The 26500-nt window shown below is 49.7% G+C and overlaps 3 protein-coding genes and 3 non-coding genes across 6 annotated transcripts; 5 read left to right on the forward strand and 1 right to left on the reverse strand.

The window, feature by feature from the left end:
• Positions 1-11773, reverse strand: rdh10a (retinol dehydrogenase 10a). Its single transcript, XM_056584019.1, has 6 exons — positions 10947-11773; positions 10133-10368; positions 4237-4335; positions 1725-1870; positions 1085-1216; positions 1-732 (listed from the first exon to the last, which is right to left on the reverse strand). Exons 1-6 carry the CDS (start codon positions 11233-11235, stop codon positions 609-611), a joined length of 1026 nt encoding a protein of 341 aa, XP_056439994.1. The 5' UTR covers positions 11236-11773; the 3' UTR covers positions 1-608.
• A 1611-nt stretch (positions 11774-13384) lies between these two features.
• Positions 13385-16690, forward strand: rpl7 (ribosomal protein L7). Its single transcript, XM_056584021.1, has 7 exons — positions 13385-13454; positions 13938-14037; positions 14455-14621; positions 14854-14991; positions 15391-15500; positions 15838-16050; positions 16647-16690. The coding sequence occupies exons 1-6, from the start codon at positions 13441-13443 to the stop codon at positions 16044-16046; spliced, it is 738 nt and encodes a 245-aa protein (XP_056439996.1). The 5' UTR covers positions 13385-13440; the 3' UTR covers positions 16047-16050; positions 16647-16690.
• LOC130377805 (small nucleolar SNORD12/SNORD106) lies at positions 14195-14287 on the forward strand. The gene has a single exon (XR_008894380.1). It is a non-coding gene; the product is annotated as a small nucleolar SNORD12/SNORD106 (small nucleolar RNA).
• LOC130377806 (small nucleolar SNORD12/SNORD106) lies at positions 15161-15253 on the forward strand. The gene has a single exon (XR_008894381.1). It is a non-coding gene; the product is annotated as a small nucleolar SNORD12/SNORD106 (small nucleolar RNA).
• On the forward strand, positions 15607-15698 carry LOC130377807 (small nucleolar SNORD12/SNORD106). The gene has a single exon (XR_008894382.1). It is a non-coding gene; the product is annotated as a small nucleolar SNORD12/SNORD106 (small nucleolar RNA).
• Positions 16691-17281: 591 nt separating the features above from the next.
• LOC130377071 (uncharacterized) lies at positions 17282-26076 on the forward strand. The gene is made up of 16 exons (XM_056584022.1): positions 17282-17652; positions 17889-18000; positions 18224-18433; positions 18570-18650; positions 19315-19406; positions 19944-20066; positions 20303-20414; positions 20638-20738; positions 20967-21050; positions 21619-22628; positions 22713-22746; positions 23035-23093; positions 23462-23585; positions 23849-23956; positions 24039-24094; positions 25429-26076. Exons 10-16 carry the CDS (start codon positions 22469-22471, stop codon positions 25569-25571), a joined length of 684 nt encoding a protein of 227 aa, XP_056439997.1. The 5' UTR covers positions 17282-17652; positions 17889-18000; positions 18224-18433; positions 18570-18650; positions 19315-19406; positions 19944-20066; positions 20303-20414; positions 20638-20738; positions 20967-21050; positions 21619-22468; the 3' UTR covers positions 25572-26076.
• The last annotated feature ends 424 nt before the right edge of the window (positions 26077-26500 follow it).

Below are 26500 nucleotides of genomic sequence, written 5' to 3' on the forward strand. Positions count from 1 at the left end.
AATGTGTTGCGGAGACTCAGTTAATTACAGTGCATGTCTACAAAATGAAAACAAAAAAAAGTGACAGACCTTTACTGTGTGTACAGTAACATACTGTATATTTTTTTCACAAAGACAACTAAATAAGGCTGGTGACTACATTACGTAAATAGTTAATTATTGAATACCTTTTTTTATCTGTATGATTTGAAAAAAACAAAACTAGTGACACATTATATAGATGTTGGTTTCTTTCAACAAAAACACAAATAATAGACAACATAAGAGACGAAACAAAGTCAATAAATCCTTTGTGTAGCACACAGCTTTCTTTGTCCCAGAGGAACGATATGGGAAACCTTTTGCATTTGCTCAATGCAAGTGCACCAGTCTAAAGTCAATCTTTTCTTCTTCCCTTCTCCTCCTCTTCCTCTTCACCCTCCTCTCGATCCCCCCCCCCCCCCCATCCCATCACACCCCCAGTGGTCGCATCCTCGTGCTTGCAGGTATATGTGCCTCCCCCCTCCCCCTTCTCCCCCCCGCTGCCAGCGTGCCCCTTTCCAGGAGGGGGGGGAGGGGGGGTGGAGGGGGAGGAGCCAGCGCTGTGGCAGGCTCCGGGGGCGGGGCCTCTAGATGCCGTTCTTGTCCTCGTTGTTGTTCATGGCCTCCTTTCGCTGCGCCAGGAAGGGGTACATGCACTTATCGGCCCCCAGGAAGCGGTACATGCAGACGATGGCCTCGAAGGGCAGGATGCTGCAGAGAGGGGGGGGCAGTCAGCATCAGCATCGGGAGGGGTAGGCCTACAACAGGGTTCAACTGAAGGAAGCACCTCATAAAGCTCTAGGTGCCTAGTTGTACGAGGCCCCTAATTATACAAACACAACTCTTAATAATAACAAAAAACAATATAAAACTAAATCACTCGTCCAGATTCACAGGTTGAGAAGTAAAACTTGTGACTGGCGGTTAACCGTCACAGTCGGTGCTGCTCCGATCACAACAACAACAACGACCAAATGATGACAGTCTTAGCGTGGTTAGTCCCCGCCCTCAAACCAGACAGCCAATGGGGCTTCAGGGTGGGGAGGGGGGGGTGGGGGCTCACCTCTTCATGAAGTTGACCATGTAGACGATGCGGGGCGTGCAGATCATGTGCTGGTCGGTGAGGATGGCCCTCATGGACTGGGTCACGCAGAACTCCGGCTTCAGGGGGGGGAGGAAGGGCTCGATCTCCTTCCTGTAGGGGGGGGGGGGGGGGTGGACAGGTTAGGAACACAGGGTTCTTTAGGAAGGTAGAACGTAGGGTTCTTTGGGAACGTAGAACGTAGGGTTCGGAGGGTCTGCCCTCCCTGGTCATTAACGACTTTTATAAAAAGAATCGGGCGTGCAAACCGAGGTTCGAACCCAGAACGTTCCGTCTGGGAGTCAACAGCCCTCCCCCCCCCCCCCCTTTGTCTAGGCGTGGTCCACATGTGTGGACAGACACATGGAGGATCTGAAGGAGGAGCCATCGGGGGGGGGGGGGGGGGGTGACACACAAAGAACATACTTAACATTCACACGGGGGCTTTGAAGTCTAAGGCAGCGCTGGTCCAGATTCAGCTTTTATGAAGTGAAAATTGCAGGCAATAAAAACTATAGTCCTCCCAGGTGCAAAGGAAACAAAACAAATCCATAAACCTTTTGTGGAGCAACGTGTGTGGACGGCTCTGGGCTGCAGCGGGGGGGGGGGGGGGGGGGCTCACCTGATGCGGCAGCCCTTGAACATGCCCGTGTCCACCAGGTACGGGCACACCAGGGTCATGTTGATGCCGTCCTTCTCGGACGCCTTCAGCTCGTGGCTCAGCGACTCGTGGAAGCCGATGGCGCCGAACTTACTGGCGCAGTAGTCCTGGAGAGGGGGGCCGGAGGTAACCCGTTAGCCTAGCAGCTCACATTATGTACCGAGACTAACATTCATTAATAATCGATGCAAAAAAATATAGAGAAATGTACATGCATAAAATATATACACAAATGTCATTGTAAAAATATATACAAGAGTGTAAATGTTGGAACTTGTTTGCCCGCGGAGATAAGAGCGACTACGATAGCACTCCTCTCAATCCCAGACCCTTTGGCCCCCCACCCCCCCCCCATTAGCATTCTGCTAGCGCTCATCAGGGGCCAGACTGCGGGGGCCTCGCGGTTTGATGTGGTTTCACACGCAGACTAATCTCTCTCTGGAGCTTCTGATGTCAATAAACCGAGGAGCGAATGAAGAGGGATCTGGACCGGGGGGTGGGGGGGGGGTGGTGGTGGTGAGGGTGGAGGTGGTGGTGGTGATAGAGGTGGTGGAGTTGGTGGTGGTGGTGGAGCTGCTAGAGGAGATGAAGGTGGTTGTGTAGGGGTGGAGGTGGAGGTGGTGGTGGTGTTGGCTGTAGGGGAGGTGGTGGTTGTGGTGTTGGTGGAGGAGGTGGTGCTAGAAGAGCTGAAGGTGGTTGTGGTGGTAGAAGAGGTGGTGGTGGTGGAGTAGGAGGTGGTGGTGGTGGTGGTGGTAGAGGAGGTGGAGGTGGTGGTGGTGGGTGTAGGGGAGGTGGTGGTGGTGGTGGTGGTAGAGGAGGTGGAGGTGGTGGTGGTGGTAGAGGTGGTGGTGGTGGAGGTGGTAGAGGGGGTGGTGGTGGTGGTGGTGGTGGTGGTGGTGGTGGTGGTAGAGGAGGTGGTGGTAGAGGAGGTGGTGGTGGTGGCGGTGGTGGTGGCGGTGGTGGTGGTGGTGGTGGTGGTGGTGGTGGTGGTGGTGGTGGTGGTGGTGGTGGTGGTGGTGGTGGTGGTGGTTGTTGTGGCGGTGGTGGTGGCGGCGGTGGTGGTGGTAGAGGAGGTGGTGGTAGAGGAGGTGGTGGTGGTGGCGGTGGAGGTGGTGGTGGTAGAGGAGGTGGAGGTGGTGGTGGTGGTGGTGGTGGCGGCGGTGGTGGTGGTGGTGGTAGAGGAGGTGGTGGTAGAGGAGGTGGTGGTGGTGGCGGTGGTAGTGGCGGTGGTGGTGGTGGTGGTGGTGGTGGTGGTGGTGGTGGTTGTTGTGGCGGTGGTGGTGGCGGTGGAGGTAGAGGAGGTGGTGGTGGTGGTGGTGGTGTTGGTGGTGGTGGTGGTGGTGGTGGTGGTGGTAGAGGAGGTGGTGGTGGTGGTGGTGGTGGCGGTGGAGGTGGTGGTGGTGGATTAGGAGGTGGTGGTGGTGGTGGTGGTGGTGGTGGTGGGTGTAGGGGAGGCGGTGGTGGTGGTGGTGGTGGTGGTGGTGGTGGTGGTGGTGGTGGATTAGGAGGTGGTGGTGGTGGTGGTGGAGGTGGAGGTGGTGGTAGAGGAGGTGGAGGTGGTATTGCGGTGGCGGTGGGGGGGGGCGTGCCCCTTCTCGCCGCTGGGGGTTTCCGGAGGGTATTGTGTGGCCCTCAAACCACAAACAAGGCCCCGCCTCCAGAGGGCGGAGCGGAGACAAAGGACAGGAGCCGGCGGCGTCACGGGGCCTCTGACGCGCCGCGACCGTTGGGACAGAATTCACAGATAGAAAAAAAGGCCCGAAAAAACGAATCATTCTAGGTGGCTAGAACGGGAAATACTAAATTATAATTAATTTGAAATAGAATTTCTAAAAAGAAATTCGACTCCCTCTTTCCCTCGGGAGGGACCAGTGGGGGGGGGGGGGGGGGGGGGGGTAATAACTCAATCAGCCCCAGAGGACCTGGGGCCCAGAGGAGCGGGGGCCCAGAGGAGCGGGGGCCCAGAGGAGCGGGGGCCCAGAGGAGCGGGGGCCCAGAGGAGCTGGGGCCCAGAGGAGCGGGGGCCCAGAGGAGCGGGGGCCCAGACCAAGCGGGGGCCGCTTTGACCTGAATACCGAGCGGCCCCCACGCCTTCACAAAGCGCTGATGAAGACGTCTCGGGCCCTCGGAGGGCTGTCAGCTTACTGTGGCCCGGGTCAGGGCCCAACGGGGCCCCCGCAGCCCGCTGCCCACAACACAGCCCCCCCCCCCCCCCCCCCATCTGTGTCCCTCAATTTAACGGGCGGAGGGAAGGGGGTCCGAGAGCGTTCCCTGGCATCAAGTAGCCCCCCCCCCCCACACCAACACCCAGCCAAAAGAAAATGGTGGGAAGCTGTGTGTGTGTGTGTGTGTGTGTGTGTGTGTGTGTGTGTGTGTGTGTGTGTGTGTGTGTGTGTGTGTGTGTGTGTGTGTGTGTGTGTGTGTGTGTGTGTGTGTGTGTGTGTGTGTGTGTGTGTGTGTGTGTGTCTCTAACCTCAATTCCAGCTGTGCTGAATAAACCAAGGGAGCTGGCAACCGTCACAATGTGTCCATGATTCAACTCCAGCATCTTGGGGAGAAAAGCCTTGGTGGTCTGGGGGGGGGAGAGGGGAGAGAGGGGAGAGAGGGGAGAGAGGGGGAGCGGGGTGGGGGGAGAGGGGAGAAAGAAAAACAAAAAGTTATTTTGAATTCTTAGGTTCATTTCTGCAGTTAAGCATTGCCAAAGCCTTCCAGGCTTTCCTCCCCCCCCCCTCCCCCCCACCAATGTTCCTCCCCCCCCCCCTCCCCCCCATCATTCCTCTCCATGGTGATACAAGAGATAGATCCTTTCAGTGCTAAAAATCACATGACTGCCTGCTGAAAATCATCCAAAGAAGAGGCCGAAAGAAAAGGTGACCCTGCTCCGACCGGGGGGCAAACCAACAGAGCGCCGCCGCCGCGACCGCCCGACGGAAGTTAATGATTGGCCGCAGTGTGAGCGCTGTGTTAGCGCGGTGTGAGCGCGGTGCGAGCGCTGTGCGAGCGCTGTGCGAGCGCTGTGCGAGCGCGGTGCGAGCGCGGTGCGAGCGCGGTGCGAGCGCGGTGCGAGCGCTGTGCGAGCGCTGTGCGAGCGCGGTGCGAGGGCGGTGCGAGCGCGGTGCGAGCGCTGTGCGAGCGCGGTGCGAGCGCGGTGCGAGCGCGGTCTGAGCGCGGTCTGAGCGCGGTGTGAGCGCGGTGTGAGCGCGGTGTGAGCGCGGTGTGAGCGCTGTGTTCCGCACCGTTCAGCCCGCCCTTCGTTTCCCACACAGATCTGGTGCCCGGGTCTAAAGAGCCGCTGACAGCACCAATCATAGTCCTCTGTTCCCTCGACCACTTCCCACAATGCAACTCAGCCCCGCCGCCCCTCCCCCCGCCGGCGAGCGGTCAATGGAACAATCGTTCCCGGGGAGGGTGGGGGCAGGGGGGCGGGGGGGGGAGGGGGGCAGATGAAAGCGTTCGGCGCTGACTCGCCACGTGAAACACAAGCGGCTCCGCCAGCCCGTCCAGGGAGAGTAGTGAGATGGGGGGCGGGGGGGGGGCACGACACAGGCATGGGGGAGACAGGGGAGGAGGGGGGGGGGGCACGACACAGGCATGGGGGAGACAGGGGAGGAGGGGGGGGGGGGGGGGGGGGGGGCGGTTAGGAGGGGGGGGTCACAGTGGATCAACCGGCGGATCCAGTCCTCGTTCTGACCGACAGCACGACCCGAGCCGTCAGCATGTGGGCCAATCAGCAGGTGTGACACATGACAGGAACCGACCAATCAGTGAGCCCCTAGGAGGTCTCCACAACAAGCAGCAGGCCCCTTTTGTCCCCCCCCCCCCCCCCCCGCTGCTAGACCTGCTCTGATCACATCTCCTTCACATCCCCCCCCCCCCTCCTTTGAATGTTATTTGGGTTTTAGATTACGGTACATCGAGTAAACAACAACAAAAGTAGATGGCACCATTCACACATCGGCCTTCCCTCTTCCACACACGCTCGCTCAGGAGGGGGGGGGGAGGAGGGGGGAGGGGGGGGGGGGAGGCAGGAACGCTCTGATCCACACTTTTATCAGCGCGGTTGTAAGCGGGGGCAGGAGCAGCATGGGACCACTTAGCACAACTATTCAACTACTGGCAACAACAATGGCCGGCTGGAGAACCAGAGGACGTGCACTCAGTGTTTTAACTTGATAACGGCTTCAATGCGGTCCCCTCGTCCGCTACGAGGCCGCCCGCGTGACGCAGGGCCCGTCTGCATGCCTGCAGCACGAGGCGAACGCTGAGCAGTTCCAGGCAGGAAGCGTCCGTCAGAGGGCTCTGGCGCGCGGACAGACATCAACTGTGTACAAGTTATTCTTTAGCGATCTGACTCCGCTCCAAACATCTGCACTGTTTCCAGCACATTAAAAAACGAAAACTGCTGCAATATTTAACTAGTTTTAGTGATGGGGGCGCCTCAAAAAATAAAGGGAAGAGAGAGAGAGAGCGAGAGAGAACGAGAGAGAGTGAGAGAGAGCGAGAGAGAGCGAGAGAGAGAGCGAGAGCGTGCAATAGAATTGCACGCTGGGGGGAGTGTTGCGTGCAAACGCAGCATTAGCTTAAAGATCTGCTGATACCTGTTCATGGGACCCTAACCCTGTCCTACCGCAGCCCTACGGGGGAGGGAATGCGCACGCGCACACACACACACACACACACACACACACACACACACACACACACACACACACACACACACACACACACACACACACACACACACACACACACACACACACACACACACACACACACACACACACACACACAGTACCTTCACCAAAGTGGAGGCAGAGAGCAAGACGGGAATACAAGGACGCCACTCAGCGGTCACTCCATGTCCTCTCCTCTCCCCCCTCCCCCCTCTCCCCCTCCCCCTCCTCCCATGATACCCTGCTTCACATGCCGGACTTGGCATATGGGCACGACCTGCGGCGACCTCCCGGACACGAAATGTGTGAAAGCGTGGGGGGGCTCATCGCCCACTTCAAGCGCCGTTGTAATTGGGGCTCAACGCGGCGCGTTCCGCTAAATTACCCCGCGACACAGCCGGGCTTCCTTCGTCCATGTGGGGCCACTGTCTGCCCGCAGACCCTAATTGGTGTTTGCCCCAAAAGGAAGAGATTTGAAAACCGCACAAAGCTGCTTGCAGCTGGGGTGTCAGGCTGCATTACAGCTCATGCTCGACCAACAGGAATATGAACAAAATACCGGCCTTTTTCTTTTTTCGCATCCGACCAGATGGCCGTTTAATTGGGCTGACCTCGCGGCGGAGGGGAGGCGGAGAGCGGACGAGTGTGAAGAGGGAACGCCGAACCCGAATCCCCGTGAAGACAAGTGTGAAGAGGGAACGCCGAACCCGAATCCCCATGAAGACGAGTGTGAGGAGGGAACGCCGAACCCGAATCCCCGTGAAGACAAGTGTGAAGAGGGAACGCCGAACCCGAATCCCCGTGAAGACGAGTGTGAGGAGGGAACGCCGAACCCGAATCCCCATGAAGACAAGTGCGCTTTTTTTCTTTCAGTCCGCGGCCGGTCGTGGGATCACACGGAGGGTCGGAGTAGGACTCTGGAACGGGTCGGAATCGGCTGATCTCTGGACAGGATGGAGGGGGGGGGGGGGGGGGGGGGGGGGTATCGGCTGATCTCTGGACGGGATGGGGGGGGGGGGGTGGTATCGGCTGATCTCTGGACAGGATGGAGGGGGGGGGGGGGGGTCCACCTGATGAGCGGCGGTATCGGATGCCGAGTGAAATCTACTGGAGCTGGACCGTAACCAGGGCAACAAGCCAGAGCGGGACCCGTTCCCCTGGGAACAGTCCTCATCACCTCCTCCTCCCATGGCAAGGTGTAAGAGAACATGTAAAGGGAGAGGCCTTCTGCCCCCCCCACCCCCCCTCCCCACCAGTACAGGGTACAGGTGCCCCCCCCCCCACTACAGGGTACAGGTGCCCCCCCCCACCACTACAGGTGCCCCCCCCCCCACTACAGGGTACAGGTGCATCGGCCCTTGCCCACGTCAGGGCGGTATGGCGGGGGCGGGGGGGGGGTTCTGTATGAACCCAGTGGAGGAGGACCTTCTGCCTGGCTGCCCCCTTTCTCCGCGGAGCAGGAATGCGGCCGGCGGACCTGGGCTCTGTCGGCCGCCATCTCATCAGCCGCCGCAGACAAGAAACACATTGTCAGACTAACTGGGTCAGACTCTCTGTTACCGTCTTGTTGGACTGGGACGGGCCCCTCCCCACTTTAGTCTCTCCCTCTCTCCCTCTCTCTCCCTTTCTCCCTCTCCCTCTCCCTCTCTCTCTCTCTCTCCCTCTCTCTCTCTCTCTCTCTCAGCAAAGAAGGAGAAGAAGTAGGGGGGGGTGGCAGAGGCACCTGTTGAGCAACTGTTTCAAGATGGTCGGACAGGGTGGGGGGGGGGGGGGGGCCCTTTTGATGTCACAACACTAAACCCACTAAACCACCGCTACAATAGCGACGCTGGATTATAAACGGTCCCAGACTGCCGGACAAATAATAACAAACCGGAATGAGAGAAGGAGAGGGTTTGGGAGCGCCGTTAATCCACCAGCTGGACTTATTAAGAGCATCATCAGGAAGAATTAAACATGATAAGCTCTGGCTTTGGGAAAACACCCAAGGGGATGAGGGGGGGGGGGGGGTGAGTCGGTGCAGCTTGCGAACGTGTGTGTGTGTACGTACGTGTGTGTGGACGTGCGTGTGTGTGCGTGCGTGCACACTGAACCCCATGCAGCTGCATCCACCGCCTCCAAATATCAGCCCGTGGGAGTAAAAAGTGTGATGTGGGTGGAGGGGGGAGGGGGGAGGGGGCCATGGTGTTTGGGGGGGGGGGGGGGGGGGGGGGGGTTCCGTGCGGGCCCGACCTGGCAGAATCCCACACGTACAGCGATAACCATCACGTCTGCTCTCGGCTCTGGAGTGCACCCTCCCCAATTTCCACCCCTTCGTCCAAAACGTTGAAACTCTCGCACGAGATTAAAGTTCTCTGCTGCGCCAAAAACCTGCCAGCGGGTTCACCACCTCCCGAACGAGGTATGAAGCCGGTTCTGACTCCGGTTCTGACTCCGGTTCTGACTCCGGTTCTGACTCCGGTTCTGACTCTGCACGGAGGCAGGAAGAACCTCGGAGCCACAGAGGGTTTCATCTACTGCAACACCATCCGTCAAAGTTACCCGCCTTGGAAACGCACCAGGTGAAGTGCACCCTGGGAAGTTTTGTTACCCAAAGTGTAAATGGGCAGGGGGGGGGGGAGATGGGGGAGGGAGGAGGAGAGTACAGGCTTTGAACCTCCAACCAAAGCTATGTCCTCTGCCTCTCTAAAGCAACACAAACATAACAACTCCCAGTTCCTCTAATCTCCTTGGGAACCAAAAAGTATATATGTATATATAGGAAAACCACAAGTGTTACAATCAGTCCAACATGGTATGACTCAACCTTAAGCAACTTATAAAAAGATGAACATGAATTCAATAAGACAATAAAGGCGTCCCCTGTGTGACGGGAGCCTATAATCTCTGAGTCGCGCACAAACAGGCCACTAAAAATAAATTACATACACTCCGTCTATTGTGCCCACCTGCAAACGGTGAGCAAATAGTGTGTGTGTGTGTGTGTGTGTGTGTGTGTGTGTGTGTGTGTGTGTGTGTGTGTGTGTGTGTGTGTGTGTGTGTGTGTGTGTGTGTGTGTGTGTGTGTGTGTGTGTGTGTGTGTGTGTGTGTGTGTGTGTGACAGGTCCCGTTAGCCTCAGCCCCATTCATTCAGTCATTCATTCATGCAGCTTGTGTCTATAATGAACCACATCCTCCCATTCTGCATGTCGCCATTCATTAGTCTCTTCTTTCATCTGCACCCCACCCCCCGCTTAAGTAACCGTAGAAACAACGGAACAGAGCCTTGGCCAGCACCCCCCCCACCCCCCCTTAATGAGAATCCCAACGACTGGATTGTGACTTTGTAATAATTCTGATCTGAAAGATTACAGGGCGTGGACAGTGCATTATAAGCATAGAATAAACACTGAGTGTAACAGATTTGTTGCAAAGGGGGCCTCCAATAATTTATTAAACAGTGCGATTCAAATCACACACCCACACACGCACCTTATGAATAGCCATGCAAGTCCGAATGGAAACATTCCTGCGATATTGGCACCCTGGTTAACACAGTTGATAACACTACGCTCATGGAAACTGAGCTGAGGCCGGTAAACGTCTAGCTGACTAACCATTCAGAACATTATAAACGCTCACATCCCTCAAACAGCCTATAGTACACAATACAGCATTTATTTATAGGCGACTGCATGCATGTTATTTTCGACTCACCCAGAAGTGCGCATGACAGTTGACCACCAAGGTGCGCTCGATGAGCTCATCAGGACACTCCAGGAGGTGGTGGCCGGAGACGACCCCGGCGTTGTTGATCAGAATGTCCACCTCGCCCACCTCGCGGCGGACCTTCTCGGCCGTCATGTACACACTCTCCCGCTTGCCCACGTCGCATACGTAGGTGTAAACCTGGGGCTGGAACGGCGGGACCTCCTCTACTCCTCCGACCGTACCTGTGGGATCAGAGCGCATCAGTACAAGGCATGCGACGGACGCGGGTTCAACCCAACACACGCACGCACGCACGCTGGACAGGCTGGTATCTTGGGAGTGTTGTTATAGGCTAGGCATCATACGATAACACATATGGGTTGGGCGGTGCAGTTTCATAACACTTGTTTGCAGGCTACAACGTTGAGCTTGACTTGTTGTGGTGCAAACCTTTTGTTGTTTGGGGACCGGTTCGGAACCTTTAAAAAAATAGTGACTAAGTAGCCTACAAGATTAAAATGTAGCTTTAAATATATGACCAGGACTATGCAAGAGCCATACTGGCAGTTGTTCAGTGACGGTAATGTGTGTGGGTGGAAGTTGAACTTTGAATCATTGAAGCGTGCCAGGAAAAAAAAAACACGAAATCGTGGCATCTTACAAAATCTTAAATACCCGATATATAATCTGACATATGCGCACACATGCATCCAATATCCCCAGGCGTGAGAACGTGCGGATATAAAAGTATTGTTGACACCGGGTGTAAACCTTGAGACGCTATGAGTTCTAAGTCCAGAAATAGCCCCACTGCACTCACCGTCTTTAGGCATGGGACTGTCCAGCTCCCGGTATATCTCCCGCACCATTTCTGCGGTCTCCTCGTTGCTTTGGCTGTTTATGTCCCATAGCACCAGCACCGCCCGCCTCCGGGCGAACTCCTTGGCAAAGAGCCGCCCGAGGCCACTGCCCGCGCCGGTGATCAAGCACACCTGTCCCGCCACGCTCTTCTCCTTCGGCCGCACGATCCACTTGGCCCCGGCGGTTACGAAAGCCCAGAGGACTTTCAAAATCACCAGGAAGAACTCCGCGATTATCATCATCCTCATCCAGAATATCAGCCAAGCAGGAAGTGAAGAAGAAATTATCGATTCTGGTAGATCGTGGTGAAAGCGGACGTGTTGATCGGAGCGTCCCCTTTTGTCTTGCAGGCTAACAGCAGTATAACGATTTGGGGGATAGTACCACGAAAAGTGCAATGCCAAGCCGGGCCAGTCTCTAAAATCTGCCGAAAACGCGAAAATAGCAGATCATGTATCAAGGCTGATGGCAGCTCCTAAAACACCAGAGTTCACACGCTATCGCTGCAGACTGGAACGGATCAATGGAAGTTTCCCACAATCAGGAGCATGTTTCCAAAATGTTTCCTATCATACCAAACAGTGGAGTTGTCACTAGCACGGATCAGTCTCGACGAGTTGCTTCTGTTGTCTATGCCCTGTTGTCTGTCTGTGTGTCTTTCTGTGTGTCTGTACACGCTCTGATCTGATCCCTCGCTCTGTACTTCCCTGCTGCTCCTCTCTACTCATCTTAAAATCACACCGCGTCTCACATGCTTTTATCCTGTCCAGCCGTCCGCGGTGGGACCCAATAGGACCGGAGAGAGGAGCGCCTATCAGAGGGAAGCGGCCGGATACACACACACACACACACACCCACCCACACACACACACACACACACACACACACACACACACACACACACACACACACACACACACACACACACACACACACACACACACACACACACACACACACACACACACACACACACACACACGAACACGTGCACACGCACACGCAAATACAACCCGGGTGGAGGAGGAGGAGGACTGTGATGGGAAAGACCAATGAGACCATTCACGCCGTAATGCGTAATTTGGTGGAATTTACTTTTTTTCCAGAGCTTCTCAATTCCTGAATGTAGTCCTGGTCATCATTTCGATCTTTTTTTTTTGATAGTCTACATCGGTTCAGGCCAACACGAAACGTTTGAAATTATTTGTATATAATTTGATCAATGATAAAATAATGTCACTGATTACAATTATGTATGGGTTTAAAAATAGTAGCGACAGAAATCCTATGTGTAAAATATAAAATAGGCTTAGAGCATTAATAAACTTAATCTCCTGGGAATGTTACAAAACAGCCCACAGCTGCCGGGGTATCCAGAGTTAGTAGGCCTACGTCGTGTATGGTTATATTGTGATATAAGATTCGATTACATAATAAGAAAAAGGCAATTTCTAAATGAACGTCAAGTTTGCTGTGGTTTACGATCAGATGCGTTCTCTGTGAAATAGGTGTCATACGGAGAAATGACCATTTATTTACCAGTTTACAATACACAGATTGGGAAGTGGCCAAGTTATAATTATTAGTCATACATGTTTGGCCTTTAACAGTGTAGCTAATGCATAAGCCCAGTTAACGAATATTTAAATAATTGCGATAAAATTATCTCTAACTCCTGTCAATTCACTGTGACGGTCTCAGATGATATACGAAGTAATCAATGTGATGATTTCACCAACACGTTATGATCCCATATTTATTTATTTTTTAAAAAAAGCTATGTTTGCGCCCTTGATGTAAATAATACTCTATGCGGTGGCCCACTTAGATATATGGATGTGCTCTTCAAACATACTGTACTTTGAGTTGGAGAAATGTTGGAGGGCAGAGTGTAGCGTTGGCGCCACTTGCTGGCCACACGAGGTGCTGCACCACACAATACTTTACAGCTTCTTCAGTAAAGTCTACAGCTTCTTCAGTAAAGTCTCAAGAATCCCTATCAGCTGGTTCAATGCACGGCAACAACATGACCTGCCCGAGGGAAGTCGGTTCTAGGTTTTTGATCAATGCCATGAGGGATAACGCTGCATTTATCGGAATGAATCAGCCTTTATTGAATTAATAGTTTCCGTCAACATAATTGATAAAATATATAATCCAACATAACAAATATAAGGCGATATGTTTTCCTTTATTTGTGTTATTCTTCAGAACTCCTACGCAATAATATCGTTTCTACCAATTCAATGATATGCCTGCATGGTAAGATAAGTGAGTACGTGTCATGTTTGTGTGTATTACGGTAATATAAAATAATAATACTAAACGAGCAGAAATAAATCCATACAAAGTTGTGCATTGTGATTCAGGCAGCGCGCAGGGCAACATCCGGTGTCCTCGCTCTTTTATCACAGACATGCGCAGACAGGATTTTCTCTTTCTCGGTGGACACAATGGCGGACGCAGAGTGAGTACTTTTCCTCTGTGTTGAAATCCATGTCCATCTAAGTTTAAAACTGCCATCAGGCGTTTTGGTCATCCTTGTATACGTTTAATTAGTAGTCATCCCGGCTAGGACATCATATATTGTGGATGATATTGTTTTAGAATAGTTTTAATGCCAACCAACCTATTGCTGCCTGTAGCCGAGTAGCTTCACCCAACATGTCCGGACTACTGACTGTCTTAACTAAACGTGTTGTCGGATCTCCTATCGATTTTAGTCTATGACCAAGTTAATTAAACGTTTGCATAATGGGTGTCTTTTAATAACAATTGGTTAATATACATGACAACGAAATGCCGGTGAATTGCTCGTAGATTGCTAATGCTAGGCTAACCATGTTGACTGCGTTGTCGCCCCTCGTCAACGTGGCGTAATACACCGTAAGGAACATCTGCCTTATCAACTCTACTCCAAGTGTTTTAAACCATCTTTTTGTTCTCCTAGAAAAAAGGTACCGGCGGTCCCTGAGAGCCTTTTGAAAAGGCGAAAGGCCTTCGCCACCATGAAGGCCGTCCGCATCAAGAAGATGCTCGCTGAGAAGAAGGTGAGAATGCACATGGCTCCCGCACGGTCCCACAGATGTCTGCATGATGCACAAATGGGGCGCCCATTTGTAAACAGACGTACTTATCACGCACATGTCATGACCTGTCGCACTCATAAGATAACTAAACTAACGGGTCAATGCTGGCTGCTAGTCTAATGTGGTTAATGATGACTAATTTTTTTCCCCATCTTATCGAATCTGGTGAAATCCAAGCTGAAAATAAGCCAATTTTGTCTGAAACCACATCTTGGACATTAGGGGGATCTTCACGGTGGTGCAACAGTGTGCTGCCTTGTTACTTTCTCACAATTCCACTGATGTCTCTATGGATACCAAGGAATGCGTTGTCATTAGTCGCCCATACGAATACACATGTACTCATCAAGGCTTCTTGTTTTTGTCGTCTGATGTTAGACTCGCAAGGTGACCAGGAAGCTCATCTACAAACGCGCCGAGGCGTACCACAGGGAGTACAGGAACCTGTTCAGGCGTGAGGTCCGTCAAGCCCGTACCGCCCGCAAAGTGGGAAACTTCTACGTCCCCGCCGAGCCCAAGCTGGCCTTCGTCATCAGGATCCGAGGGTAAGACGTTGTCTCCGTGTGTTTTTATATTGATGGTCTGATGCTGTTGCTTCAATGGGCTGAAGTTATGCTCGGTGGTTTATGATTAACATTCTTTCCCCGGCTGATCGACTATGATGGAAACACTATTTGTTTAATAAGCCAATATTTATGAAACCGCTTGTCTGAGTGCACTGATGTTTGTATGAAGCGTCCTACTTTCTGATGCTGACCGCTGAACTCTGCTTCACAGTATCAACGGCGTCAGCCCCAAGGTGCGCAAGGTTCTGCAACTGCTCCGTCTCCGCCAGATCTTCAACGGCGTGTTCGTCAGGCTGAACAAGGCGTCCATCAACATGCTCAGGATCGCAGAGCCCTACATCGCATGGGGGTAAGATGGTAGCATCCATCTCTGCCGTGTTAAAGTCATCGACCTCATGCTTTGAATGGTGCATGGTCCAGACCCTTAACCTTTGGGTACGTTCAGTGTCCTCAATAATGACCCAAAGATGACCAATATGGTTCTTAGATTACTGACCAATGTGGTCAGTAATCTCACTTATGTGGTTAATGATGACCAATTTTTTTCCCCATCTTATCGAATCTGGTGAAAACCAAGCTGAAAATAAGCCAATTTAGTCTGAAACCACACTTTCTTCACATTTCTCGTGTTTTTAAGACTATCTTAAAGATATCCAGCCCTGCCTTGCACCACTCTGCAGTATGTGTATAACTCGTGGTTCAATCTTAATATGGTTGTAATAATTTCCCTCGTGTGCCCATCGTTCAGATACCCCAACCTGAAGTCTGTCCGCGAGCTCATCTACAAGCGTGGATTCGGCAAGATCAGCAAGCAGCGCATTGCCATCACAGACAACTCCCTCATCGAGAAGACCCTTGGTAATTATGGTCATCAGTCTGGATGTCCATCATGCATGCCAAACCATGTAAAGATGTTTTTACACATTGATATAGTCAGTAAGAGAAGGTAGGGTTATGACTTCATGATGTGTTTAGTGATGCTCAACTTTTTTCCCCATCTTATCGTCCATGGTGAAAGTCAATTGAAAATAAGCCAATTGTGTCTGAATCCACATCAGTCTTTTCACTACACTATAACAGTAAATAGTGCGTGTCCACTTACCAGTAACATTTGTAGAGAAACTAAACCAAACCAATGCTAATCAGTCGTAGAGCTTCCCTGGCGTTGGGCCTAATGTTGTCCGCTCTCCTTCAGGCAAGTATGGCCTCATCTGCATGGAGGATCTGATCCACGAGATTTTCACGACCGGGAAGAACTTCAAGGTGGCCAACAACTACCTGTGGCCCTTCAAGCTCTCCTCCCCCCGCGGCGGCATGAACAAGAAGACCACCCACTTCGTGGAGGGCGGTGACGCTGGCAACAGGGAAGACCAGATCAACAGAATGATCCGGAGGATGAACTGAACTGGTGAGATACCGGACACAAATTACTGATTGTGTGTCGCACTTGGTTATAGTAGATAGATAGATAGATAGATAGATTTTTTGGGAGGCCTGACGTGCGCCTCCCAAAAAGGGCTGTGATTGGTCCGCTAACCGAAACGGGTTCATGACTGCGTCGAAGCGTCTGCCTGGTCGTTGCGTCATCGTGGAGCCATAATCAGCCCTTAAGTTGGGCTGTAGTCTAGCTATTTTGGTTGTATACGGCGAATGGGTGAACCTAGCGATTGTTAGCGCTTTGAACTTGGTTCTATGAACATCCTTACCGTACGACAGATTGTTTCACCTTATGATGAATGTACTTATTGTAACTCGCTTTGGATAACGGCGTCTGGTAAATGTAAACTCTACAGGGGTCCGGCCAGTGTTGCTTTAGCGATACTGATCAGTCAATGATGGCCATTAGTCAGATGTGGTTAATGATGACATTAACAAGTATTGGTTTGATAATTATACGGCATCTGGCATAAAATATGTGCAGCTGTGGCCTAAATCACAAATAAAATCTTGGACTAAAGTAACTGATCTTAAGTTTACCAATTTCTTCCCTTTTTTTTGTTACAGGTTTTGCAGGATTTCCAACTGTATAATAAAAGTACAAAAAAGAACTTTCTGGTGTCGGCGTTATTATTTTTCATTGAGTCTCAGGACAATGTGGACCAGGTCTTCCCAGCATCAGGAATCGGCGCCTTCTGGCCAAACCTCACGTGGCATGCCGTGTGTGATATAGGATGAATCTGCAGGATTCCTGTAACAGTAATGGAGAGGGCAGGAAATCTGAAAACATGGTATCTAAATCTGTCCAAATCTGACTGACTGGTGATGTAGGATTGATCGACGCACAAGAGGTTCTTGGCTCTACTGGCCCCTCGAAGGCACAATAGAAATTCTGTAATCCTAGTTATCAATCGCTCCCTGCAACTTGTGAAGGTCTTGTCTATAAGGCATCTAGAAGTGACGTTGACCGGGTTTCAGCGACGGGGCTGGTCTCATCAGGAAGGTGCTGGCTAAGGTAAGAATAGTTCATACTGTCACTTTATTAGTTGGCGGTTTCTGTATACACTTGTACTCATTGAAGTTGGTTTACATCTTCCTTCAGACTGGAGAGATGTGCACATGCTGATGGCACCACGGGGCGTGACTCCGGACCAGGGTGAAGGAACCTCCGAGAACAGCTTCCTCTGGATCAGAGGGTAAGTTGATTTGTTGTGCAGAGAACATTGGCCTTCATGTTTTGCCTAGATCCAACCTCGATGGATTCAAACTCGGTGGTTTATGATTAACATTCTTTCCCCGGCTGACCGACTATGATGGAAACAAGATTTGTTTAATAAGCCAAATTTTATGAAACCGCTTGAAACACGAGTTATTTTAGCATCATAGGTCACCCATTCGTCTACACATGTACTCATCAAGGCTTCTTGTTTTTGTTTGTTCGTTTCTCAAGGTCACCAGGAAGCTCGTCTACCAGCGTGCCGTGGTGTACCACAAGACTCTGCTCAGACGTGAAGTCCGCCTAGCTCACACTCCCCGCTGAGCCTAAGCTGGCCTTCATCATCATGATCCCATGGTAAGTCATCTGTTTTTATATTGATGAACCTATCCTGTTGCTTCTATGGACCTGCTTGGTGGTTTATGATTAACATTCTTTCCCCGTCTGATCGACTATGATGGAAACGAAATTTGTTTAATAAGCCAATATTTATGAAACCGCTTGCAACATAATTGAGAACATTATTTTAGCATCATAGCTGGCCTGTTCGTATTCCCATGTACTCATCAAGGCTTCTTGTTCTCTACCGTTAGTCTTTCAAGGTGACCAGGAAGCTGGTCTAGAAGCCTGCTGGGCGTACCAGGGGGTACAGGACTGATCCACCTCCGCTAAGGCCAACCTGGCCGTGGTCATTGGGGTCCGAGGGTAAGACAGCTCCCTGTGTTTATATTGATGGCTGAAGTTATGCTCGGTGGTTTATGATTAACATTCTTTCCCCGTCTGATCGACTATGATGGAAACTAAATTTGTTTAATAAGCCAATATTTATGAAACCGCTTGCAAAAAGACTGAACATGTTTCATTTTGGCGAGATGGGTCGCCCATTCAGATACACATGTACTCATCAAAGGGTTTTGTTTAATGTTAGATTCTCAAGATGACCAGGAAGTCGTCTACAAACGTGCCGAGGTGTACCACAGAGTACAGGACTCAGTTCAGACGTGAAGTTGAAGTTGGCCTTCTCGGGTCACGTGGACTGTCCAGCTGCTCCTCTTCCATGATGCACCAGTCGATGCCGTCGACCAATCGGGCCGCACGGCCCTGAAGATGGCGGCGAAGGGCAGAGTCGGCGTGCTTGGTAAAGACTGGAATGATGCATTGCTTGCTCTGCGGATTACCTTGTTGTGTCGTTGTTTGTCTTTTTGATGATGTGGCCATGTATGTATAGTTTCTTCTTGTCATGGCTCTGATTAACTTATTTTTCTCATCTCCAGAGGTGCTGTTGACCAGCACTGAGGCCAACCTGAGTCTGGGATAAAGACAGCAACACGGCCCTTCACCTGGCCTGCAGTAACGTAAGTGTCCACTAGGGATCCACTCAAGCCTGTATTAATTCCAACAGTGAGGTGAAACGGCTCCCCCTGCTGGTTGTATTCTCACAGTCGCTATGGATTTTACCCATAGCAACGCTAGTTGAGAACTGTCAGATTAATCTGGTTTTAAAAGTATTGAAGGCATTTAAATGGACATGGAGGTGATGATGTCAATTTCAAGCACATATCTGAACACTGATCTGTTGAATTACCAATACTGAACCTCTGAACTTAATACAAACCTGTCCAGTCTAAAATGTAGTCTCAAAAGCCTTACTTATGATCTATTTTAGTCGATACTTGGTGCAGATGCTGACACAGGCTTTACATAGCCTGCCTGCACATGACATAATTCAGGCAACGCCTGATTTTAACATTTAGGTGTGTCGCTGTTTGGAAAGACCTTCAGAAATGGGCATTCAGACCAGCCCTCCTTTCCAGTTAATTGTTTACTTGAATCCATTTTTTGTAGAACATTGTTCTTCAGGGTTAAGGAAGGGTTAACGAGTGTCATTATGGTCAGAGTTTTGGGACCATTTACAAAAAAAGTAAAAAGATAAATAAATAAAGCATGGAAGCTTTGAATTGTATTCATCCATGCATCCCACGTTTCATGTATCCTTCCTTCCCATTGTGTCCTCTGCAGGACCTTCAACCCGGCGGACTAAACGGCGAACTCTGGGGGTGTTCGCAAGGAAACGTGGGACACTGACGGCAACGACGGTGCTGAGGGAACTGGTAAGATAACTACGGCGACAGCAATATCATTTTATGAACGAATGAATCTCAGTTGGAAAATATGTTGTCTGTATGGTGATGTGCATCAGACGCAACAATTACAATTATTGAGTTACTTAGAAATGTAATTAATAAAGTAATTAATCAAGCAGTTGAGAACTGAGATTAGTCTGGTTTTAGAAAGCATTGAAATGTATTTTAATGGACAAGGAGGTGATGATGTCCTTTTCAAGCACATATCTGAACACTGATCTGTGGAACTACCATTACTGAACCTCTGAACTAAATAAAAATCCTGTCCTGTCTAATCTGAAGATGAGCCTTTTTCAAAGATAATTTTTTTGGAATGGGAACATCTCTCAAACTAAAGCTTCTACGGAGAGTGTCATTGACCGGCTTGGGTTTGAACGGAGGTTGCCTTTAGACCTCCTGCTGAATGACTAGAAAACAATTGTTCTATTTTAGCATCATAGGTCACCCATTCGTCTACACATGTACTCATCAAGGCTTCTTGTTTTTGTTTGTTGGTCTCTCAAGGTCACCAGGAAGCTGGTCTACCAGCGTGCCGTGGTGTACCACAAGACTCTGCTCAGACGTGAAGTCCGCCTAGCTCGCACTCCCCGCTGAGCCTAAGCTGGCCTTCATCATCATGATCCCATGGTAAGTCATCTGTTTTTATATTGATGGACCTATCCTGTTGCTTCTATGGACCTGCTCGGTGGTTTATGATTAACATTCTTTCCCCGTCTGATCGACTATGATGGAAACTAAATTTGTTTAATAAGCCAATATTTATGAAACCGCTTGCAACATAACTGAGAACATTATTTTAGCATCATAGCTGGCCTGTTCGTATTCCCATGTACTCATCAAGGCTTCTTGTTCTCTACCGTTAGTCTTTCAAGGTGACCAGGAAGCTGGTCTAGAAGCCTGCTGGGCGTACCAGGGGGTGCAGGACTGATCCACCTCCGCTAAGGCCAACCTGGCCGTGGTCATTGGGGTCCGAGGGTAAGACAGCTCCCTGTGTTTATATTGATGGCTGAAGTTATGCTCGGTGGTTTATGATTAACATTCTTTCCCCGTCTGATCGACTATGATGGAAACACTATTTGTTTAATAAGCCAATATTTATGAAACCGCTTCCAAAAAGACTGAACATGTTTCATTTTGGCGAGATGGGTCGCCCATTCGGATACACACGTACTCATCAAAGGGTTTTGTTTAATGTTAGATTCTCAAGATGACCAGGAAGTCGTCTACAGTGTGCCGAGGTGTACCACAGAGCACAGGACTCAGTTCAGACGTGAAGTTGGCCTTCATCAGGATCACAGGGTAAGACGTCTCCATGGGTTATTATATCGATGGTCTTGGGCTGTAGCCTCAGTGGGCTGATGTTATGCTTGGTTTATGATTAACATTCTTTCCCCGTCTGATCGACTATGATGGAAACCCTATTTGTTTAATAAGCCAATATTTATGAAACCGCTTGCAGAAAGACTGGGAGCATGTATTATTTTTGCGTCATGCTACTCATGCTAACCGCTTCCTATTGTTCAACAGAACCGCTGAAGACTGGCCAGACCCTTCAACAGGCGCCCAGCTGGGCAAGCCCCATGCATCATCATCCTCTGGACTGCATTGAGGGTGAGGCCACAGCTCCAATGATAACCGTTCTTTGTATGGTCCATCAACCAAGACTTTGTAGGTTAGGTTTGTGTTCTCGACTGTAGTATTGTTTATAAAGATGGACACACAAGTTTGGTTAGTGTGTCAACAGATTGAGATATAGCTGAACTGTTGCCTTATGACACTGAACCGTAGTAGGTTCTGTGTGTCCTTGACATTACTTTTATGTTGGGTGAATGACTTGACTCCACTGATACAACCTTGAAAATAAGATGAAGTCTCTAATATAATGTGGTTTATTAATTTTTTGACTGAAAAGCTGAATATGAGCCAATTTTGTCAACCACATTTGACTTCCAAATATTTCTTGCTGTTCAGCGCAACAACTTTCTCCTTGTCTTAACCAATATATTAGAAAAACTGAAACTAAGCCAATTGTGTGTGAAACCCCAGCGATCATGCTTCCTTCAGCGGTAGAGAAACGCCCTGCATGTGGCAACGTGCTCATTGTTAGAAAATGTGAAAGTACTCATTTGTATTTAAAATGTATTTTTTGCATTGACCACTTGGTTGTTTGTTTCTACAGGAAGCGACGGAATCGTCTGCATGAGGGCTCATCATGCTAGTGAGATGTAGCTCACAGATGCACTTCAGACGAGCGGGCCTACTCAGCAGTACTCGCCCCTTACTCCTGTCCCATTATGGCTCCTGGTCGCATGTTAATGATGCACTTGTTGTTCCCCATCTTAACGACTGGTGAAACCCAAGCTGAAAATAAGACAATTTAGTCTGAAACCACATCCTGGACTTGAGTCTCACTGATTGTTATTCTGAATCCGGATCCTGTTTCAAAAGCAAAACCTTTTAATCACTTTATATGTTGTGACTGGTATATTTTTTTTTATCCTAAATGATTTTTGCTCCCTTTCCGGTTATGTGTGATTTCAACTGAGAAATAAAAACAACAAAAACTAATTGTTTCAGTGTTTGACATTTTCTATGGCCCACCTTTGGGGGAAACTGCCTTCTGATGGGCCAGTACAGATGTAGCCTGCCTCTTTGACTGTCTCCCAGACTAGTTGCTGTGGGAAGATCAACTGGCATAATTATGAAGTGTGTAAGCTGTTATGTTTTGATCATTGCTAATGTCATTTTAATGGCAAAGGGACATCTCTCAGTTTATGAACTGACCAGAGGATTCAGTCTAGTGGACCAGATGTGTGCATAATGCCGTGGATGACTTTATTGGAGTAGTGTGTACGGTTTGTAGCCATAGCAACGTCTGACACCACCCGGAGCAGAGCGCACCGAGCCGCGGGTCCACGCTACTAAATCATCCGCTAAACCAGCCGATCGATGGATCAGACGCATCGGTAGCGGATACTCTCGTCGAACTGCAAAATGTGAACGACGTCGAGTTCGTATGGCGTCGGGCGATGACATTTCGAGTGTCTCCACCGCCTTCTAAGAGGAGCTCGGGTTGCAGCCCGAAGCGCTGCGAGTCGCTCGGTGACGTCAAAGCGATGATCAAGACCTCGAGGGACGCGAGCTTGCTGCCAGTGCGGAGTAAATTGCCATACATTCCCAGTTTAGCCAGTGAGTATTTGGTGATTGAACCATTATGAATGTGATCGATGTATCTTAACGGGGGAGGTTAAAATGACGCTGCCTTTGTTATAGAGTCGACGGACGGAGCGTGCCGCCGTGTTAACGGGTAGGTGGAGTAAAGGTGTGGTGTCATTCAAGTCTGATTGCTTCAATTGTGGATGTGACTAATGGGAAAGCGTGGATGAGACACTGACCCGCCCCTTAATGCATGGTTAACTTCAGTAAAGGTTTAAACAATTTGAAGTTGGGGGGGAAGAGAAATCAAATAAAATAAAAGTTTGTAGGCCTACTGTCATATTATACTAACTTCTTCGTAACAAAATATATGTTTTAATATGTATTGAGAGGTTGTCTTTACGGTTTTTGATTATAGTTGTGCAAATTTAACCAAAAGTCTCCTAGCGACAAAAGGACAAGAGGCCGGCGGGAGTCATTTTCTGTTTGACAAAACATGTAAGGACTCTTTTTTTATTCCTGGTTTTATTAAATATAAATTAGGGCTAGATATGTTTTATGGACGTTTGTCGAACATGTCTCACTTTGCAAATTCATCTTTAGTTGAGCGTTATAAGATTGTACTGGATTATAACATCCAGTAGGTGGTGCTGTCGAGTCGTTTTCTTCATCGGTCAGTACCGGTATTTGGGGGCGCATAGTCAGCTGACCAGCTACCACAGTCTACATTTGCATGCTTTACATTTAACACGTCTGAACCCTCAATCAACTATGAGCATATCTCTCTAAACATGGATATTATTGTGTAGAAATCACTCTGAATAAAAAAACATTCAGATTGTTGTATAATTAATCATTTCTTCCAGATGATCATATACAACGGACCGGAACCCTGATCCCGCCACTGCCAAAGAACTATCACGTGCACCGGACCGGAAAACTGCAGCCTATTGGCGCCCCCCATGGGCAAGGCCGGCCCCTCTCCCTGAGGTACTAAACACGTAACCTGCTGCTAACCGGCTGTCCTCAGGGAGGGGCTACAGACCTTATACAGAAAGTATATACCATAGTTTTGCCTGTCATGTCTGAGGTAACCGGCGTATTTCATATTCATTACTATACATATATTCATGACCGTTATTGCTGCTGAGCTCATAATGGAGCTCATTCATTTAGTTGTATATGTAAATTACCATACCAATGTCATAGTGATAACGTATGCATCACTTGTCTTCATCTCTTCTGTCTCCCAGCTCCTGTGAAGGCTACAGCCTCGGCACTAACCCAACGTTCCTCTTACCCTCTGCGTTGGTCCTCAACAAGAGGAACACCCTCTCCGTGGACCACTGCCTGTTAAACAGGTAACGCTTCCCATCAGTGTACTGAGTTATTAATCAGTTCTTCATCCATGTTGGCTGACCCCTTTCCCCCCTCCTCCCGTAGGCCTAAAGGGAATCAACGCACCTACAACCTGTTGACCATCAAAGACATTCAAAAAGGTAAGTCAGTTGTCTATCAAATTAGACTGTAGGTTAACATCTAAAGTCTAATGGCAGACAAGCTCACAGAAACCCAGCCGGCAGTACTATCAAACCAACACCGTGTAGACCTGGCACGGCATAACCACAAAGGATTAGAATCCCCTTCTGAAAGCTTTTTCCACGAGCACAAATTAGCTTCCCCCGGTATAAATCTGGGCTCCTGCCCTGGTTCTGAGTCTCCCCCTGAAGTCCTGCTCACAGAACAGGACGCCGGCTCCGATATGAGTCTCCGCTGCTCGCTGAGGCCGTTTTACAACCAGGTTCTTCATAGGCAGGGCGTGTCGGACCTGTCACGGCCTGCGCTGATGGCTCCATCTCACCGACCTCTGACCTTTGAACATGTGAGCTGATTTACCGCCGTGCTGACCTGTCAGGTGGTTCAATCAGTGTCAGTCCAACCCCTCATTAAGCCCACTGAGGGTCCGGTGGACGGACCAGTCCCATGGAGTATGAGACGAGGCCGACCTGGCCGATGAGAGCTTTACGTCAGGATGTGTACTGCCGCGCGCCTTTACGTCAGGATGTGTACTGCCGCGCGCCTTTACGTCAGGATGTGTACTGCCGCGCGCCTTTACGTCAGGATGTGTACTGCCGCGCGCCTTTACGTCAGGATGTGTACTGCCGCGCGCCTTTCACATTCTTTCACAAGACGTGAGACTTGAAAACAACTCTGTATATCAATCTGAGTGTTTGAAAGGCATGTTTGAGTACGAGCGTGGGAGAGAATCATCACAGAACCCACATGCAAATGCAAAACATGCTGGCCAGATGTGTTAGTATGAGAGAGGGAGTGAAAACAGTGTGGTGTTAGAGGCTTAAATGTTAAACCTACCATAGGGGACTACTTAGAAACAGCTGTTGAAAACGTTGATATTAGATTGGGATGTTAAAGATCTAATGCACATAGAATATTCTGGCATGCTGTAAACAACATTAGAACATCTAGTTCATGATAGCAAGGAACTCCCATATACTGACACAATCTGTGTCTGGTCCACACTTTAACCTCTGAATCCTATAATCCAGCTGAAAGTTACCCATCCTGTATCTTAGTGGACCATGCAAACATCTTACTTGGAGTTTTCCTGTTTTATGGGATAAACTAATTATCTGTAATATCTATTCATACAAATGATGTTATGGCAGCCTTTAGACTACTGTACGTTTATGGTAATTTAGCAGATGCTGTATTAATGTACACTCTGTGCCCTGACACTGTTCAGCTAAACGTCCCCCTCTTGTCCTTCCTGTCGCCCCACCCCTCTGCCTTCGGTCCCCTCTCCGGCCCCCAGGTCAGGGGTCGTTCCCGGACCCTGTGGCAGGGGCCCCGTACCCCTTCCTCCAGAGGGTCTCTGAGCTGGCGGCTCTGGAGGGGGACACGGCCCGGCAGGAGAAGCTGGTGAAGATGACTAAGAACAGGAAGCAGGAGTCCTGATGAGCCCACAACATCATCTCAGTGAATTCGGTTTTATTCAGAGGAAACCCCTAGAGTAGAACCATCTCGTCTTCGAGGGGACCTCATCGGTGAATCCACGGGTCCAGGATCCAAACATCTCTCATGGTGCCAAAGTTATACAGACTTTTATCGGTTGTGTCAGTTTCCTTCGTCAGTGTATTGATTTATACTTTCTGTTCCTCGATAGTGTTTGCCGACAACAGTGAAGTCTGCTCTTTATTTCAGGTATAAGTTGTCAGTATTTCCCTTCTGTTATCTAAAATTGTTCTTGATTATTCTCGCATCCCCTGAAAAATAATAGCACATATTTACTTCAAAATTGTCTGTGTATCAGTATCTACATTGGATTGCAAGTCTGGCACATCAACAGACTTGCTTTTCTATCCCATTTTGGCCCAGTTAGCATTTTGGGCCAAAATGCTAACTGGCTTTCCAGTATTTGGCATTTATTCACATTGAAACAATAAATGTATTGTGGAGTTTTTCTGAGGTCAATATCTTTGATGTACACTTATGGTTATTCTGTGTTTATCACACACAGTAGGCTGAATCGTATGGGAGTCGTATCAATGGGAATATTTATCCTCCTCTCTGTGACCATGGGCTTGAGATAGGCGCCGTAATTACTGGATGCCTGAATGATGGCGCTGGATCTAAATATGCATTCCATATTCGCAACACAGACACAAAGCTATGCCTCCAGAACTTACAATGTGCCACTTTCCCACGTACTACATTGTTCGGTCGTGCTCAAGAGGCCGCTGAATCCTATCACTGAATACTCTTGTTCATTGTACGTTACAAAGAGAGCACTCAGCCCATTGTAACGTTTTTTGTCTTTGGGTTAGCGGAGGGGAACTGGCCTTGGAGTTGTAGAGTTGTTACAACTCGCTGCTTGTATTTAATCT

Source organism: Gadus chalcogrammus, chromosome 23, assembly GCF_026213295.1.
Source record: "Gadus chalcogrammus isolate NIFS_2021 chromosome 23, NIFS_Gcha_1.0, whole genome shotgun sequence".
In the NCBI taxonomy this organism is placed as follows: Eukaryota; Metazoa; Chordata; class Actinopteri; order Gadiformes; family Gadidae; genus Gadus; species Gadus chalcogrammus.